The following is a 19,960-nucleotide window of genomic DNA, read 5'->3' on the forward strand; positions in this document are numbered from 1 at the left end:
GGGCGGCCACTAGCATCATCCTTTGGAATTAAGTGGACACCCCGGACTATACTTTGTAAAATTAAAAAGAGGCCATCTGTACAATTAATTAATAAAGATAACATGCATAATGAGCAAAGCTCTATCATGCCTTGAAAAGCATACTCTTCCGCTAACTTGATTCTAATGATCTGAATCTTATGATCCTTTGAATTCTTGTAGTACAGAATTCGATGCCTTTCATATTAATGCTCCCTCTCTCTCTCTCTCTCTCTCTGGTTTTTTTTTTTCATTCCTAGCGTCGTATGTCTAATTACAAGCTGAGATCTTCATCGTAGAATTATAAATAACAGCACTTGGGAGCCATCTATCTTTGTGTCCATTCCAAGGTTTCAGCTTGTTTCGTTGTTCTTCTCTTTGACTCATCAGTTCTGCACAAATCATCTTAGCAATGGAGACCCAGGCCCCCCGCCCTCGTCCTTTGTTCCGTTTACCTACAATATTAGCTCGCCCAACCGCCCCAGTTGATCCAATCCCGAACCCTGCCCCTGCTCCGGAGCCACGCCCACCTATGCTTAGGCCTGCATCAATAAGGCCACTGGCCGGGACGTTTCAACAACCTCAATCTCAAGAACCCACCCCACGACCATCTGCGGTTGTTAGTCCAGCAGCCAGAGGTACTGCCCCGCTAGCACCAGAACCTCCTAAAACCATTGAGCCTATTGTTCAAACCCTACCTCAATCCCCTAAGCCCAAGCCTACGGCTCCACCACCATCTGCTTTGACCATTTTGCCTTCCCAATTGAAGTCGCAGGGCGAGCTTGAGCAGAAGATCCAAATGGAGGTCCAGCAGAGAGATGTGGTGGTTCGGATCAAGACCATTGGAAAGGAAGAAGTTTCAAAAGAATATGAAACCAAGGAGATGGTGAAAAGTAGTTGCAAAAATATTTTGGATTTAGAGCAAGTGGGTATGAGGGTTATAACAATTGCAGGAGAAAACAAAGGCGCCTTCATGAAACTAATCCAGTCCTCAAAGAAACATGAAGTTGTTCACAAGAATGAAAATCCCAAAACAAAAAGCCTTGGCAATGACTGGGAAAGCACTAGTAGCAATGAGGCCGTGGGGAATCTGAAGAAGAATAAAAGTCATAAAGAAAAAGTGACAAGTTCAATGCCCATGAAGGCATTCGTGAACAGCAATGTGCAGAGCATTAACAACTCCATCCTCTACAGTTGTTCATGCACTCACCATGATCCTGGGGTGCACCTTGCTCTCTCTAGAAACTAAGAAGCCCTACGTAGAGTTCCATGTCAAGGATCAGAACTAGAGAGATCAGACTTATAAGAGAGGTTAAGCAGTGTTTGTTGTTAGGCTAAGGTATACATGTAAGAGAATAAGCAATATGTATGGGTCCTAATTCTTGATAGCGAGCTAGGTTCCACTTCTAGTAAAGTGTACGTAGTTTAAGATTGTCGACGATCAATGGATGTCGACAAATAATGAGATATCCTCTCTCATAAATATTATAGCAAGAGTTTTTTAGCAGAAGAGCACAACTAATTGTCAATTGCCTATATTTGTAGCACATGATGACTACGTACTCACGTTTGTCCATTTTATATATAATACCTTTGATATTGGTATTAAATGGAATATCATAATTTTGATATTGAAGGTGATTTTCTCTTTTTGAAACAAAAATATTTCAATCGGTGTTCAGGAAAAACATTTCCTTTTTCCTCTTTTTTTTTTTTTTTTTTAATACATAATCAAAGATTTCATTGAATCACCAAACAATTGTCCTTCCAAAATATTGCTTCTATCAAGCCAAACAGCTTGAGATACAAAAGAAGGACACCCCTCCCACCACATTTCACTATCATCAACCCCCTATGCATATCTTGCCAGTAGATGAGCTACTGAGTTGCCCAATCTATCAACATAAGAAATCTGAATATCACTTAACCTTCTGATATCTCTAAGCAAATAATGAAAGTCTGTTAAAAAATCTGAACCATCCTACAAAGCATTTACAAGAGTCAAACAATCTATCTCAAGCAGCAAATTCGGCACCCCGCATTGAGCACACTATTGTAGACCTCTCAACATGGCAATTGCTTCAATAAACTCTGAAGAGAGAACTTCCCTTTCCACTTTACTGCATGCCACAACCACATTGCCTTTATCATCTCTAAGAAGGACACCAATACCAGCTTTCTGTTGATAAAACAAAGTAGCACCATCAACATTCATCTCTAAATACCCAATTGGAGGAGGAGCCCAATAAACCACCCTTCTAATATCTTGGAGCCGAACATTCCCTTTTCTGGATTGTCGTTAAAGTAATAAAGTTTTGGGAGTTGTTTATCAGGAAGAGGTAAATGTGAAGGTAAATAAAAAAATTCAAACAGATTTAGAAGAGGTCATAAATTTACAAAAGTTAAATAAAACACATAATAAATGTAGAAAAGAAACATTGAGTTTATATACAAGTCAGTGTTGTATTTAGGCATATATTTACAATATTGAAAGTTTCACAAGAAAAGATTTGGAACGCTTATGTTGTTGCTTTAGTTACAAGATTGATAGAGAGGGTGTTGAGCTTGTTTTGACGCAGTTGTCCATGTTGTTTTATTTATGCACCTAAATAGATAATCCATTCTCTCTCGGAAACTTTACTTGAAATGTGTTCTAAATATGGTAGATGCTCCTAGAATGATTAAAAGATCATGTAAAAAAGTAATGTATCAATTTTTTTAAATAGATTTATGAATGTACATTTTCCCACGCCTATGTGTTCTTGGTGATTAACAGCTGTACAATCCAATATTTCTTCTCATATTTGATACATGTAGATCTATTACATTTTACCTCTCCCTTTGTCTGCTTCTTTTTTATAAATTTCCTTTTTGAATCCTTACAAGTTTGAAGATATTTTGAGTTCTTTGTACAAGTCCGACTGTAAATTTGTGTAATGGTCTTACCATAATTTGTTTGTTCTTTAGATCTACATGTATTAGAGCATTGGCATTAGTTTCATCAAAAGCCTAGCCAAATGCAAAATATAATAAATTTCATCAAAATAGGGCCACATTGGATTAGCCAAAGAGATAAGTGTGAAATTTTGAGCTACAGTAAATGGATGGTTTTCTTTAAATTTGAAGGGCTACTATTCACTCACCAAATCTATTTATGGAGACCCAAACTTCCATATCGGTGATGGCTAACGATTAGCACCGCCGAGAGCCATGAAACTCCTAAGTTGGAATGTTCGGGAGCTTGGGAACCCACGCGGCATTCGGACCCTTCGCGATCTTATCAAGAAGGTAGCTCTTGATATTGTGTTTCTTCAGGAAACCAGGTTACATGTGCGTGATTTGGATTCTTGTAAGTTTAAGCTTGGAATTAGTAACTGTTTGGCAGTGAGTAGTGAGGGACGGAGTGGTGGTATTGTGATGTTGTGGGGAAGGAATGTTCATTTAAAAATTCTGAATTACTCAAAATTCCATATTGATACATGTGTTATGGTGGATGGAATTAGTACGGATAGGTTCTTTCTTACGGGGGTTTATGGGCATCTGGATCATAACCTTAGACATAGGATGTGGGATTTGATTTGTTCCTTGTGTAGACAGGATGATGAGGCATGGTTGGTGTTTGGAGATTTTAATGAAATCCTCTATCAGCATGAGAAGTGGGGAGGCGAGATAGACCCGAAAGACATATGCTAGATTTTCGAAAGGTTGTTAATGATTGTTTATTGAGGGATATTGGTTTTAGTGGTCCCAAACATACTTGGTGTAATGGGAGGGAGTCTAGCTTGACTATTAGTGTACGACTGGATAGATGTTTTGGGAACCGACAATGGTGGACTCGATTTGCACAAGTGAGAGTCATACATGAAGGGGCTGCGGATCATATACCCATTTGTTTGCATTTAGAAGTACCTGTTGTGGCGAGTAGAAGGGAGAAGTTGTTCAGGTTTGAAGCCATGTGGTTAGGAGAGAAGGGTTGTGATAATATTGTGGAAGATACTTGGAGGAGGGGCACTAACAGCAACTTTATGGATGATTTGATGAATAAGATCTCAGATTGTGGGCAAAGGCTTCAAGTGTGGAATCGGTCTAGCTTTTGCCATGTGCATAAGAAACTAAAACAAGCTAAGTTTCGATTAAAGTAATTGCAAGAAAGTGATCGAATGAGTTTAAGAAGGGCTGAATAGCAGGCTATCAGGGATGATATTCAGAGGTGGCTAGAGCAGGATGAAGTTATGTGGAGGCAGAGATCTAAGGCACTTTGGCTTAGAGAGGGGTACTAGAATTCGAAGTTTTTCCATACAAAGGCTTCTTATAGAAGGAAGAAGAATTTGGTTGAAAAATTTCAAAATGATGAGGGTGAATGGCAGGACGGGGAGTTGAGGGGTGGTTTGATTACTGAGTACTTTCAGCAGCTATTTTCAACTGCAGATCAGAGAGGCCCAATGGATTTTCTGGATGCACTAGCAGGAAGGGTTTCAAATGCTATGAATGATGACTTTTCTAAGTGTTATACAAAGGCTGAAGTTCAGGAGGCTCTGAAGTAGATGGTATGGCTCCATTGTTCTTCCAAATGTATTGGCATCTTGTTGGTAATTCGGTTACTCATGTTGTTTTAGATGCTTTAAATACTGGGTCTTTTCTATCTTCTTTAAACCATACTTTTATAACATTAATTCCAAAGAATAAGAACCCAGTGAAAGTAGCAGATTTTAGACTCATTAGTCTGTGTAATTTGGTCTATAAATTGATCTCGAAACTGAATTTATTCCTGAAGTTGAATAAATTTAAACACAATGTGTCGGTGTGAATTCATTGTTCATGGAACTATAGAGAAAAGGTAAAACCACGAATAAAACAAAAACAAACCGTGGGATAAAAACGGTAAACAAACAAAATATAGAGGTAAAAAGGTAAATGCACAGAATATAAAAAAAGTAAAGATAAAAAGGAAAAACAACTAAAAAAGAAGGGTAAAACTGGAAAAAAATTGTGAGACGAAAAAAGATTGTTCCTTTTGGGATAGACGGTTTTATATAAAAGAATATATGCTTTATTAAAATATGATGTCGCCGTGCTATTTGTAGATACCTAGGAGGTTCGAGTATAAACACCTGATCACCTTATTCTTCCTTTTCGTCGATGTTTTGTTAGAATTTATTCTACTGATTGGGATTGCTCATCTCTTTTGAGGGCAGTGTTGCATGTCCTACTACATGGCCGGTCGCTTTATAATGTCGGTAATAGAATATGTTGCCATGTAGGAAAGAATCTTCATTTCGTGTCCAGTTATATTGACAAATATATATATATTTGATTCGATTCGATTTTATTTGATTTATTATATTAAAATAATTGTTACTTAATATTCCTCAAATATTTTAAAAATATTTTAGAACAATTCACAGCCATATCTCTATTATTCAAACCCACCCTAAATTTGGTTGGGTGAAGTTGGTAGATTGCTTTTTGCATGCTTCTCTATTAAGATTGATATAGTTATATATATTGTTTGCTTTATATCTTAATCAGTTGTTATATACATAGTTTTCCTGGGATAAGGTTTCTTTGTTTCGTTTGTTGGCCTGGATGACGCAGAATAAGCATTTTGTCAATTGAAATATAGAAGTACTTTTCCATCCTTTTTTCCAAAATTATGTTATAAGTTTTATTATAACATTTGAATTTTGATATAACTTATAAATTTTAATTTTATAATGCCATAAAATTAATATAACATAAAATAAGGGATCACTACAAGAAATCTCATTTTTTTCTAGTAGGGACTGTGGTCGGGAAAAATATCGACTTAGTGGGAAATCATTTTTTTCCCACCAATTTGATCCGTGGGACACTCGTGGAATATAACCGGTGGGGAAAAATAAAATTTCCACCAAATTTTCAGTTCATGGGAAAAGCCCGATTTTTGCGACGACCTTCACAGTGGATAAATCATTTTAATTTTGTGGCAAATAGGTCCACTAACATAACCTCGTGGTCCGTAATAATCCATTTCTCCATGAAATAATTTCATGGCAACACTATTATATCTACCAATTTGATCCGTGGGAAACTCGTGGCATATAACTGGTGGGGAAAAATAAATTTTTCACCAAATTTTCAGTTCATGGGAAAAGCCCAATTTTTGCGATGACCTTCACAGTGGATAAATCATTTTAATTTTGTGGCAAATAGGTCCATTAACATGACCTCGTGGTCGGTAATAATCCATTTACCTATGAAATAATTTCGTGGCAACACTATTATATCCATGAAATTTGTTCGTGGCAAAAGATGAGTCTTTTACATTTTACCCACCAATTTATTAATGGGAATAGAAGAATCCTGAAAATAAAATTTGGTAGAAATTATACTTTCCACTACAATCAATTGGTCGGAAAAAGACATTTTCCTCCCAATTCCTTGATTGTAAATAGTTTTTTCCGGTGAAGCTCATTTGTAACAAATTGATTCAACTTTTTTCCACGGTAGTTAATTTGTGGCAAAAGATGAGTCTTTTGCATTTTATCCACGAATTTGTTCATGGGAAAAGAATAATCTGGAAGATAAAATCTGGTGGAAACTATACTTTCCACTACAATCAATTGGTCGGAAAATAACATTTTCCTACTAATTGCTTGATCGTAAATAGTGGTTTCCGGTGAAGCTCATTTATAACAAATGGGTTCAATTTTTTTGCACCAAAATTAATTTGTGGCAAAAGATGGGTTTTTTGCGTTTTACCCACCAATTTGTTCATGGGATTTACAATTTCCACTACAATCTCTTGGTCGGAAAATCATCTGTGCAAAAAGATGCATTTCACAGGAATATTATTTGTGGGAAATACGATGGTGAGAAAAGATTATTTGTGACCAAATTAACTCTTCTGAAAAAGTTTGTTCTCACCAGTGTCTGCGACTAGGGAAAAAAAAAAGGTTTTCCTACCAATCAGATCTGAAAACAATGAATCCAACCAAAAATCAACACTATCACAACAGTTAATCCCACAAACAGGCCTGTATTGAACCTCTTTCAACACAATAATCTATCAAAAAATATAAGCAACAACATATTTCAAACTTATCAAACAAAAAATTTAGATTATCGACAACTATTATGTATATATACATAATTAATATTGTAATTTACAAATTTGTCCACTAGGTTAACCAATCAACATAGGCCATCAAAATACAAGTATGTTTGCAAATAGAACCCAAGTACAGGATGGAATTACAAATCTGCAGTAAACACATGTTGCAGTACTAATGCTGATGAGCTGAGGTTTGTGTCCATTCTGGAATAGTGCTCCCTGCCTGGAGAGATTGGATCCTCTATTGTACCTTTAAGACCTGAAATATGAGATTTGGACTAGTACAAGCAATTAAGCCATATTTCTAACAAATGATCTAACACTCGATACATATAGATCCCCTTTTTGTGTAGTTATAATCCTTCACAATATTCAACAAGGTTAAACAATAGTTACTAAAAAAAAAAACCCTCAATTCATAAAATCTAGTACTGAAATTTAAATGAGCAAATGATAACTACACAACTTATCATGGCTAGCACACCAGGACCCCTTTATTTTATTTTTTTTTGGATAAGCTAACCACCATTAATCTTTCAGTACCAGAGTAGGAACTAATATGTTTGTGAGTATAACCACCAGAAACTACCAAATTTAGCTACAAAGCATCAATACAACCATACTAATTACAAGCTTGGTATTAAGATTCTTCACTAGCCTAGGCAACTCGATCCACAAGTCTATGTATAAACAAATGAAAAGAGAGGCAAGAGAAAGCAATAAGAAAATTCTGGTTGGGGGAAAGGGGCAGTTTTTCACTTTTAGACCACCGGGAAATCAAAGACAGCAGAGCAAATACATAAATAAAAGGATCATTCCAAAAAAAAAATGCTTCCAGTTATAAGAATAAGAGCATGCTTGAAGAAAATAACATCATCTAGGAAAGTACTGCCCATCCATTTTCAGTCTAGATCCCAAAAAGGCATACACCCAAATCCTATTATGTTATGATGTAGATCAATCATAACTGGCCCCAAAATTAATTTGTCTAAGTATTCCTAGCCAGAAGTACAGCATAGGTTTTTTTATGTCATCGGAATATTACCTTCATTCTAGTTGCCTCATGGTTATTCAAACACTAAAGTGTGTGTTAAAAATAATATCTTCTTTTCAACCATTGCTTTTTTTATGCATCACTCCTTCTAGGTTTTAAGATGGTTGGGTCAAGGCTTATGTTAGGTACAAAATAACGTTATCATAAAAAAATGCCCACAGAGAATATTACCATTTTTCATAGCTCAATGGCAAAACAATCACTAGAAAAATTGAAACTGGAAAAGAGTGCAATACTTGGTTGGAAGAAAGGAGAAATGAAATAATTGAATAGTATGAAGATATACCCTAACTGGAATGGCATAGTGAGGGCAAGCGCATAAATGTAAAAGCCACTCTATTCCATATTCAAACACAAGAACCAAATTGCATTATGCAAATTAACAATACCGTGAATGTGCCAACCAATCTTGTTTTGTACATGTTTTTTTTCATCCATCATGTATTTGCACAATTAGCTTGAATAAAAGCAAATGGGCTGGAAACTTTACACTTACTGCTATGTAGTGCTCAAAGGAATACAGTGAGAATTTTGCCAGCTTCCTGAAACCCTCTTCATCTCCACCAACTGTTGTTCTATCCTTCCATCAAATTTATACCTAAGTTTTGAGAGAGCTTAAACCTGCATACAATGAAAGCAACACTAATACTAGCCAATGAAGTCTGGTTTAATATATACACAGTCTACAAACCATTAATTAAATGCACAAATTATAGCCAATAATTACCCCTTTATAACCACAAGTCTCTGAAGTGGCAAGACAATCAAGGGAGACTACTAACATCTCCAATATTTGCTTACAAAACACTAGGAAATGGAAAACCAAAACACTTGTTAATTTTCCTGCACTGGGTCTACCATACCCAACCTAACAATATGGGCAGCAATGTTAGTAGATACATATATTCCTTTTCTACAAACCACTATGGTCTTTGGATTGTTACCATCCACAAAAAACATCCACAAAAAAAGTCCACAAAATTACTGTTGGACTTGGGCCGCCTAAGCGTCCTGCTAAGTCTCTCTACGAGACTCAGTATTTCCCTCCAACTTAGATACCCGATAGTTCATGACTTTCTCATACTCATAAAAATTCCTCTTCATAGCTACAATATCAGCCATCTGTTCTATTTTACTCTTATACATTTCTGCATCACTTTTGTTCTGTTCGTTCTCCTCCGCTAGACGCATAAAAGCTTTGTTCTTCTTCATTGAAGGCGAAGGTTCAGGAATGACCATGTGCCCCATCCCTGATGCGTATCCAGATTTGAACCCTAACACGTCTTTGAAAATTTCAGCCGCTGCTTCATCAACGTCCTCCTCAGAATCTTTCTCATTCAATCTCTCCAGCATGAGATTCTGAAAATAATATGAAAGAAAATTAGCAAAAGACTGTTAATAGAGATCCAATATGTAGTCTATCACAAATTAATTCAAACACAAGTATTTCCCACATAATTGTGTTTAGTTGTGTCATTGATGAATTTGCCCTTCCGTGCTGACCAATGTGTTTCCCTGTAGAAAGCAATCATATTTGTTGTTGTATCCCGCTACAACACATAATTAACCTACTATGTTAATATTAAAGTCTGAACAACATTTCCCTTAATGAATATTATACATCATAAAAGGCACAAACCTTCTCTTCCAATATCCTTACAAAGGATTTCCTCCCGCTGGTATGATTCACCCTTAGTTTTTGCCTATTTATAGTGTTTTTCCGAGGCTTCTCCTGCATTTTTTTTCCAAGAAATCAAGTCTCATTTTGTGTAATGACCGCTGGATTTTAAATAGGTAGCAGTATATATATATATATATATATATATATATCACATCTAACATATATATACATATATATCACATCTGACATATATATACATATATATCACATCTAACACAAACCAAAAAATTCGAGAAACATAAATAGCCATACTTGAATCTGAACATAGGCACATTATACCTTGAATGTTCTGCTTGCCCACCTCTCACAAAGCAACTCCCAAACAGGTTTTGGAACCATAGGTGTCCCACCATGTAGGGCCTCCTCATGTGATGCATATTTTAAGTAGATTTTGTGCAGTTCATAATGATACGCCTTATACTTCTCGGACAAATGCGTTACAACCATTTCCCTATGGTTGTCTTTCGTCCAATCCAATATAAAATCTGCCTGCAAGTTCAGTTATGCTTGTTGTTACATATTGTCATCAAATGCACATTAAGCTAAATGCGTAAAGAACTACATTTTAATTGTTACTATAAAATAAATGTCCTACCCTAACACGATCGATTAGCTCTTGCTTCTCTTCCTCAGGTACATAACTCCAGCTTTCATGCCTCATGTCGGCATATACTTTAACGATCCACGTAACCCTCCCTGTGAAGATGGAGGCATTTTCGCACGATGGACCTCGATGACCATCCTTTATATCCAAAGGAACCTTACCCACCTTCCGGAGGCGTTCAAATAGTGCGCCCCGAGCAGGCCCTCGACCCCGTTTCTTAATAGGTGGATCTATGAACAAAAAAGTTATGGATTAGAACTAGAATTAAAATATGATCTACAAACCATAATACAAATTGCTCCAATATGACTCCTATATGAATTGATCTAGACCACAGATGCATAACTATTATATAGAGTAATTGGCATACCTGTATTAATATTCCCCTCTCCACTTTCAGCTACTTCCATGGCCTCTTGTACGCCCGCACCTCCTACTGCTTCAGTCGGTTCATTTGCCACCACCTCGTCTCGTAAAATATTTCTTGCAGCCAATGTTTCTTCATCTGGGGTCGAGCATATGATCGGTCTCGAGTGTCGGAGTCTTCCCCTCCTTCCCCTCTTTACAGATCTCCACATCCTTGCCTTTGGTTGAATTCAATTGATGAATGTTGTCACATGCAACCAACAAAACATTACTAATCATTATACATATACTATATAACATACTTAACCTAGCTAAGCCATATTTTAGCCTCTGGATAATGAGTATATGATTATAAATAGACCAAGACAGATCATGCACTTATACATGAGCAGTAGAAAATGTTTGAAGTTCACTATTACACATATATGTATGGGGAAGATTACTAATATTACAAGTAATATTGGGTGCACCTTAGATCGTACCTTTGTTGATTAAGAACTATCATAGGGCAGAATTCATGTTTCAATTCATTTTGTGGGGTTCATATATAAATCAATTATCATGGGAATGTGCAAATTAATGCCCCTTTCTAGGATTGTACTGTATATTTCAGGTTAGTGTCAAAGCTTCAAAAGTGTTTTGGACAACTTCCATACATGTTGCCCATTCATTAAACTTTGAGGCATTAATAAGTATATTTATATTTCATGCATGACCATTGAACATATCTTGAGGCCAGTACTCTTAATCTACCAATCTTACATATTCCCTTCATGTATGTTTTTGTAATAGAGTATGCATGTTAAATGGCTCATTTTGCTTTGTAGTAGAAATCTGTCATTGTATGGTCTCCTTGCAGCTAACTGGTTTTAAATTTTTCCAGCTTCCTAACCTTTGAAAATTTTATGTACATATACTTGTGGTTTTGCATCCATTTAAAATACACTCTATAGGTTTTAACTTAAGTACTAGCTTCTTATAAAGTGTATTACTATTACATATATGATATTTAAAAAACCCAAAACCTCTCTTTCAGTTCTGTTTTTGTTTAACAATCAACCATGTATCTTACACCTATGTATTAAATAGCTTTATAAACACTTTATATCTTCTACTAAAATCTCATCTTTATGGGAAAAATATCTAAAAAAACAGCCAATAACCTCTACTAGCTTTTACGGTATCTATTGCATATCCAATAACATTTTTTTCAAATGCCATATGTACTTCAATGGCTGTGTTCTATACCTTTTGAAATGCAAAAGGGCCAACTCAAATTTCAAAAAAACAGATGGCAGAATTGAATATTTAGACCAATATTCTAACTTTTTCCCAAACTTAGATAACAAAAAACACGTAAAATGAATGGTATGTAGTGAGATTGTGTAAAACACAGTAAAAGACTGTGATCTATATTATCTATCCAGGCAGAAGGAGGAGAGGGAAAATATTAGAAAATCACCAACTACTTGTACCTGGTTTTGGGGCTGGGTTGCGTGTGAGAGGTCAAGGAGAGAAGCAGACCAAACAATCCACAGTGAAGGAGGTTACTTTCTATGTCTGTTTAGTAGAAGAAGAGAAGCAACTCCAGTTTTGGACTTGTACACTGCCCAGAAGCTAACCACCAAAACATTTGCTTCCTCACTGCAACAAGAACAGAAGGAAATTATAAAGTTCCTTTTCTCGACGTGGTATGAATGCTGCATCAACTTGCAAATTCTCTTCATTAACTCGATTCAATGGATCGGCCATAGTTGATTCACTCTCTAGAATAGGGGGATAGTTATGGAGAAGTGCTTGATCATCATCTTCTGCTTCAGCCCCAGACGATTCCTCATCATCATTCTCATCATCAGTAGTAGTCATCAAGCGAATGTTGTAGACATTCCTATTTGTAATCTTATGTACAACCTCCCAACTTCCCCCCAATGTTGGATCCGTGAGATAAAACACTTGCAATGCTTGGCACGCAAGGGTGAAAGGCTCATCTTTATACCATTGTCTAGCAGTATTCACTATCGTCAAGTGGTCCCTGACACGTATCCCCCTTCTCGGGTCGCCAACATCATACCAAGCACAACTAAACAGATAAACCTTGCGCCAACCCATATATCGTAATTCTATAATATCATGCAACACTCCGTAGAAGTCAACAGGGGATCCCTGGTGGTGGCCATGAACCACCACCCCGCTGTTTTGGGTGCGGCGATGCCTTTCACGCTCTTTCGTATGGAAGCGAACTCCATTCATTATACATCCGGCATATGATGCGACCCACGGATCTGGACCACATGCTAATGCATATATGTCATCGGTTACCTCAGTTGGCCTAATTGCACGCAACTCTCGAATCTAGGAAATAAGAAAGGCACAATTATTGTTATACTAATATAAGAAAGTATAAGGGAGACATATGTATCACAAAAGGTTTGGTATAGTTACACGTAATTTGAACCACGATGCGAATTGACTCTGGTGCCTCCGATCGATGTTATGAGGGTCCTCTTCTTTCAATTTGTTATAGTGCTCCCTATATATATGTTAGCAAACATATCCACACAAGTCAAAAACTATAAATTTCAATTAAAACAGAAATTTTCCAAGCAGGATGTACTTACTCTATGTATTTCTCAACCTCCGTGCAATTATTAAGTACATACCATCAAGCCTTGGCCATTAGTGTGTCAGACAACTTCTGCGAGCTTGCTATCCCCAATGGTCGAACCTTTTGTGAGAAAACAGATAAACAAGGCTCATTTCCCGACCCATTCGAACCACCAGGTATGTCACTGTTGCGTTCCTCTCGATTAAATCTAGTCTCAATATCATGAAGGTACATAGAGCAAAATGTAAGACACTGGAGATGAACATATGTCTCAGCAATTGAGCCTTCTGGACGGGCTCTGTTGTGGACATACCGCTTGAACTTCCCTAGGTACCTTTCAAAAGGGTACATCCATCTGTATTGCACGGGTCCTGCCAGCAATGCCTCCTCTGGCAAATGAATGACTAGGTGCACCATGATATCAAAAAAGGCGGGAGGGAATATCATTTCCAGTTTACAAAGAATGATGGGAATATTAGCCTGAAGCTGATGCAACACTGATAAGGTCAAAGTTCGTGAACATAATTCTTTGAAGAACGAACTTAAGTCTATTAAGGCTTGACGTACATCGGGCCGTAAGAACCCACCAATCACAACCGGCAACAGTGCTTGCATAAAGACATGACAATCATGGCTCTTCAATCCTTTGATTTTCCCATCACTAACACTGACACACCGTGCAATGTTTGAGGCGAAACCATCTGGGAATTTCACTTTTGACAACCACGCACAAAATTTCCTTCACTCTTCTAGGTTTAACATGTAGCAACCAAGACTCATTGAAATATGATCACCATCATTTTGTAAATGCAATTCTTTCCTTAGTCCAAGATTTTCCAAATCCCTACGCGCATTAGCGGAGTCCTTGGTTTTCCCATCAATATTGAGCAAAGTTCCTAACACGTTATCACATATGTTTTTCTCAATATGCATAACGTCCAGGTTATGTCTCAACCCCAAGTCTAACCAGTAAGGAAGTTCAAAAAATATAGATTTTTTTGTCCAATTTAGTTGATTGGGTGTTTGTTTTGTCTTCAAAGAAGATTTACCAAACTGGACATGTGACACCCCACGTAATTGTTCTAGCAAATCCTCTCGGTTAAATCCTGATGGTTGGAGTCGGTGTTCTTCGTACCCATTGAAAGAATTTTTTTTTTGTCTCCAAATGTGATCTGGTGCCAACCATCGTCGATGACCCATATAACAATGTTTGCGCCCATGTACTAACCATTGTGAATTTGTGTCAGATGTACATAAAGGACATGCCATCTTGCCCTTTGTGCTCCACCCAGAAAGGTTGGCGTATGCGGGGAAGTCATTGATAGTCCAAAGTAGCGCTGCATGCAATCTAAACATTTGCCTGGTATACGCATCATAGGTTTGAATACCCTCTTCCCATAACTCCTTCAACTTCCCATAAGAGGACGTAAGAACACATCAATATCATTCCCTGGTGACTTAGGGCCAGGGATTAGCAAGGACAACATGGTGTATGGATCTTTCATGCATGACCAAGGGGGCAAGTTGTAAGGTACAAGTAGTACTGGCCATATACTGTACGGTTTGCTCATGTTATTGAATGGGTTAAACCCATCACTCGCCAAAGCAAGTCTAACATTGCGAGGATCTTGGGAAAACCTCTCATGCTTGTGATCAAAGTCTTTCCATACCTTAGAATCTGCTGGATGTCGCATGCATGTTGGATCATCAACCCGAGCTTCTACATGCCATCTCATGGCTTTGGCTGTCTTCTTTGACATAAATAGCCTCTGCAAGCGTAGCTTCAGGGGGAAATATCGAAGAACCTTTTGTGGTATCCTTCGTTGCTTACTTGTTTCTTCAATCCACCTAGATGCGTTACATTTAGGGCAGGCATTTAATGATGCATTTTCACTCCAAAACAAGGCACAATCATTTGGACACACATGTATCTTTTTGTAACTAAAACCCAAGCCACGCTGCAAGCGACGAGCATCGTTATATGAGTCAGGGAATAGAGCATCGGGAAATGCAACTTGCAAAAGCTTTAACACCATATCAAATGACTTCATGGTCCAACCAGCAATGCTCTTGATGTGAAGCAACTTTACGATAAATGATAGCTTTGAAAACTTATCGCATGAAGGATAAAGTGGATGTCGTGCATCAGCTACCAACTCCTCGAAATTAAGGTTTGTTGGCGTAGTAGAGGTGGATGGTTGTTCATGTGGGTTTGCATTTCCATCATTTCTATATGAATTATCCAAAAATGACCCATGACGAATATCATCTAACATCTCATCGACATCATTAATGTAGTCACTGTAAGCCGAGGCATCATCTTCTTCTTCGTCAGAAAATGTAGCATCTAGGAAAGGATCATCTTCCCCATGGAATATCCATTCCGTATAAGTTGGATCAATCCCCATGATGAACAAATGATCTTCGATTGTATGAATGGAATGGAAAGCTCTATTACGGCATCTCCTACATGGACACCTAATGTGATTAGATGCAGGTGTGTGGGCTTGCGCCATAGACAGGAATTGTCTAACACCTTCAGCATACTCATTGGATTGCAATCTATCTTTGATATGCATCCAAGCCTTATCCATACTATGCAGGTGAGCAACTAGTAGAAAATAGAATGTTAGGTCCAAGAAGACTTGGTGTAATAACTAGGCAAAACTAAGATCATAAATATTAGTCTCCATACTTGGAGACAGGCTTTGACTATCAAAAAGACATGAGTAAATATATTAGTATCATACACAATGAAATCCCATAGTTATGATTATAAGGTGATAGTCAATGAAATGAAGATGATACATGTACTTTGCAATGGAGTTATATACTGGGATTGTGGTCGCAAAAGTTGCTAATAAAGCAAAATTGGGAATGGACCATGTGCAATCTGTTTTTCATGGCTTTTTGTGGGTAGGTATAGATGAACAACTATGTTTAAGTGGTTTGTTTTAGAGTCGATGTCTAACTTGTGCTATAGACTATGAGTAACCATACCTATTAGCTGCTCAGTTCTCTGTAGACTAGTTAAAACCGTATAGGGTGATAAGACCGTATATAGAAATGACTGCTATGTATTTGGGTTTGAACATGTTCTGGAAAAGAGTCCGAATAATCATACTACTAAATTTAGCAGAATATTATTGGAAATGTAGAATTATGTAGGAAAATTACCTTTAGTAATTCCAATGATCTGCAGAGGATTGCTTGAGAGAGCTTTTTAAAGATTGTTTGTTGACTAGGCGTGGTAAATAGGGTATGTTTGAAACTAATTAAATACAAATCAGTATGCAAGACAATGTTGCACCATGGTATCCACAACCTACAGAAGTTGAAATAAGTTGAAAGTTATTTACAAGTCTTGACAAATGAGCTCGAGGAAAATAATAACTTAAGAAACTGCATTACAACTTTATTTACAAGTGCTGAGAAATAAGGTTTAATTTATCACTAATTGGAACAGGAACAGTGCTAGCACTAAAGAAGTGGAGCAACACTTAGTGTGTCCATGGAGGGACCCGAGCATGAGACAATCAAGGGTGCAAAACTGCAGGTATATCAGATTACTAATATATACTGGTTTTCTTATTAATGTTTGTTTTTTTTCATGCTACTTTAACTATAGTGGATATACATATATAGCCTTTTATAGGCCACATATGATATTACCAAACACAAAAGCAAAAACAAAAACCTATAGTGTTTCTGCCATGAGTACCATGTTATGCCAACTCTTCTTGATTTTTTTGTATTTCTAGTGTTTGGGTGCTGATACAATAGTTATATGTACAAAGAAACCTCTGTTGAGTAGGAACTAATATATTTTTTTTTTTATAAGAGACTAGGAACTAATATTACCAAACACAAAAGCAAAAACAGAAGTACCCAACAAATAAAAGCAAAGATCAGGTACCTAAGAAGTAGAGAGAAACCACGAGAAGAATACGGATCATGGCAGAGATTCTGCAACTAAAATTTACCATGAGAGATCACTAGAGAGACCCAAGAATGCTAAGCTAAGAAAGAGAGATCAGGGGAGATATAATTATATATGGAAACAAATATATATGTTGCTATGTATTCCTTTCTTTTCTTGTTTGAAGTCTGTAATTTGGAGGGTATGACGCGCGAACCCCTTTGCTCGATCCTTGTAAAGTGTCTCAGGCTGGAATCCATGGAGGGACGCACTGAGGTGACGCCATGTTCAGTCTTCGTAGGAGCTCGGGGTCCAACCATAGGAAATACGATCCACGACGTCAACGAAGTTGGAAGCTCCACCGATGTTTCTGTGGTTGAACATGGTGGAATATAGTCGTGGGAATCCCTCCAACTGGTGGATGCTGACGAGGATGATTTACGAAATTCCCGGCAAAACTTGGGACTCCTTGCAGAGATCCCTACAAAATTCTCTCCCCAATTAGCCCTAATTTACCCAATCCACAAGCATCAATTACGGGATGTGGCCAACAAATGTGAGAAAATATAAGAGTGTTGAGGGAAAAATTAGTTAATTAGCATATTCTTGTGAAAACCTATGTAAAGTTGAGTTGTAACAAGTGTTGGTACAGTGTTACATGAAAATGATTGAAGTATGCTCAACATGGCTCGATTGGTGCTCGACTGGAGCTCGAGCGGAACCTTCCAGGGAGGTTCTCTCAATGGACGCTCGACGTAGCGCTCGAGCGGAACCTTCCAGAGTGGTTCACTCGATGTGCGCTCGACTCAGCGCTCAAGCGGAACCCAAACAGAGTGGTTCGCTCGAGGTGAGCTTGACGTAGCGCTCGAGCTGAACCCGTCCAGAGTGGTTCGCTCAATGTGCGCTCGACGCAGAGCTCGAGCGGAACCCAAACAGAGTGGTTCGCTCGAGGTGAGCTTGACGTGGCGCTCAAGCTGAACCCATCCAGAGTGGTTCGCTCGATGTGCGCTCGACACAGAGCTGGAGCAGAACCCAAACAGAGTGGTTCGCTCGAGGTGAGCTTGACGTGGCGCTTGAGTTGAACCCATCCAGAGTGGTTCGCTCGATGTGCGCTCGACGCAGAGCTCGAGCGAAACCCATACAGAGTGGTTCTCTCGAGGTGCACTCGATGTTGCGCGCAAGCAGAACTCATCCAGAGACTGGCGCTCGACCTTCGCTCGACACCTCGCTCGAGCGGTTTCAGAAGATAACGTGCGCTCGACCTTCGCTCAACACATCGCTCGAGCCAATGTTCAAGACAACCTAAAATTCATGTTTTGTGCGTCGTGACTTGCTGGGACTATAAATAGAACATATTATTTCTGTTCTGTGGTGTGGAAAAATAGAGCAAAACCCTAAGTGTTTCAAGAGCCAAAGAGAGAAACCTATTCCTCACCTTGTGAATCTCTCTTGAACAAACACAAATCCACCACACCACACGTAGTCAAGATCAAATCTTATTCAAAGTCCATTGAAGTGGACGTTTTGTTGGCCGGAAGGTTTCCGGAGCTGCTGTTGATGCAGAGATCGAGAGGTTCTCGTGGAAGGCTATAGAAGGTCGGAGTTTCGACACTACATGCGTGTAGAGATCGAGTGGGTCACTCGTGATGTCGCAATCCAAGTTTAGAAACTACAAAGGTTTTGTGAGTGTTTCTATATTGGTTGTAATGAACTTTTTCTATAGTGAATTTTAGGTGGTGGCTTACACCCGGACAGGTTTTAGAATTTGAAGACGTTCTTCAAATGAGTTTCCACTTCGTGACCAAATCCCTTTGTTGATTATTTGTATGATTTGTGTCATCTTTTGTTTGCTTCTTGCCATTAATTTTTATGAGTCCACAAAATTTGAACTGCACCTATTCACCCCCCTCTAGGTGTTGTATGGGATAGAACCACTGGATTTTCAATTGGTATCAGAGCGGGTTCACTCTGCTAGGATTCAGTTCCTGAGTGTGTTTTTGCTATATTGGTTTAAATGGATAAGTCTCAATCTCTCACATCACTACCATATTTTGATGGAAACAACTATGCTTATTGGAAAGTCCGAATGAGAGCGTTTCTAAAGTCTATGGATGAACGAGTGTGGTTTCCATAACAAAAGGATGGAGAGAACCAGTTGTTATCATTGAGGGAGTTCAAACTCCCAAAAGTGTGGATAATTACTCTAGGGATGAAATAAGTGAGTGTGGTTGGAATAACAAAGGCCTGAATGCGATTTTCATGGCTGTGTCCAGGGAGGAGTTCAAGCGAATCTCCATGTGTGAAAATTGTAAAGAAGCTTGGGACATTCTTGAGGTTACCCATGAAGGTACCAAGGCTGTAAAGAATTCTAAGCTTCAAATGCTGACCACGTGTTTTGAAGAACTTAGAATGAAAGATGATGAAACTTTTGATGCCTTCTGTATCGTGGAAAGGCTCCCCATGCACTTATGGTTTCTTGTTTTAGCCTAACCTCACTCACATATTTGGTTGAAACTTCTTGATTGAGTTAGGACTCACAAAACACGCATGTTCATCTTACCTGTGATGCACTGGAAATTATACTTGCGTAAATTGTGATAATATGATGCTCTTTTACATT

The 19,960-nt window shown here is 38.1% G+C and overlaps 2 protein-coding genes across 2 annotated transcripts; one reads left to right on the forward strand and one right to left on the reverse strand.

The window, feature by feature from the left end:
• Positions 1-326: 326 nt before the first annotated feature.
• LOC109010387 (alpha carbonic anhydrase 8-like) lies at positions 327-1,528 on the forward strand. The gene has a single exon (XM_018991220.2). It carries the CDS (start codon positions 431-433, stop codon positions 1,265-1,267), a length of 837 nt encoding a protein of 278 aa, XP_018846765.1. The 5' UTR covers positions 327-430; the 3' UTR covers positions 1,268-1,528.
• Positions 1,529-14,827: 13,299 nt separating this feature from the next.
• Positions 14,828-16,015, reverse strand: LOC109010396. The gene has a single exon (XM_018991228.1). The coding sequence runs from the start codon at positions 16,013-16,015 to the stop codon at positions 14,828-14,830; it is 1,188 nt and encodes a 395-aa protein (XP_018846773.1).
• Between the last annotated feature and the right edge of the window lie 3,945 nt (positions 16,016-19,960).

The sequence above is a fragment of the Juglans regia genome, chromosome 12 (genome assembly GCF_001411555.2).
Source record: "Juglans regia cultivar Chandler chromosome 12, Walnut 2.0, whole genome shotgun sequence".
NCBI classification, from domain to species: Eukaryota; Viridiplantae; Streptophyta; class Magnoliopsida; order Fagales; family Juglandaceae; genus Juglans; species Juglans regia.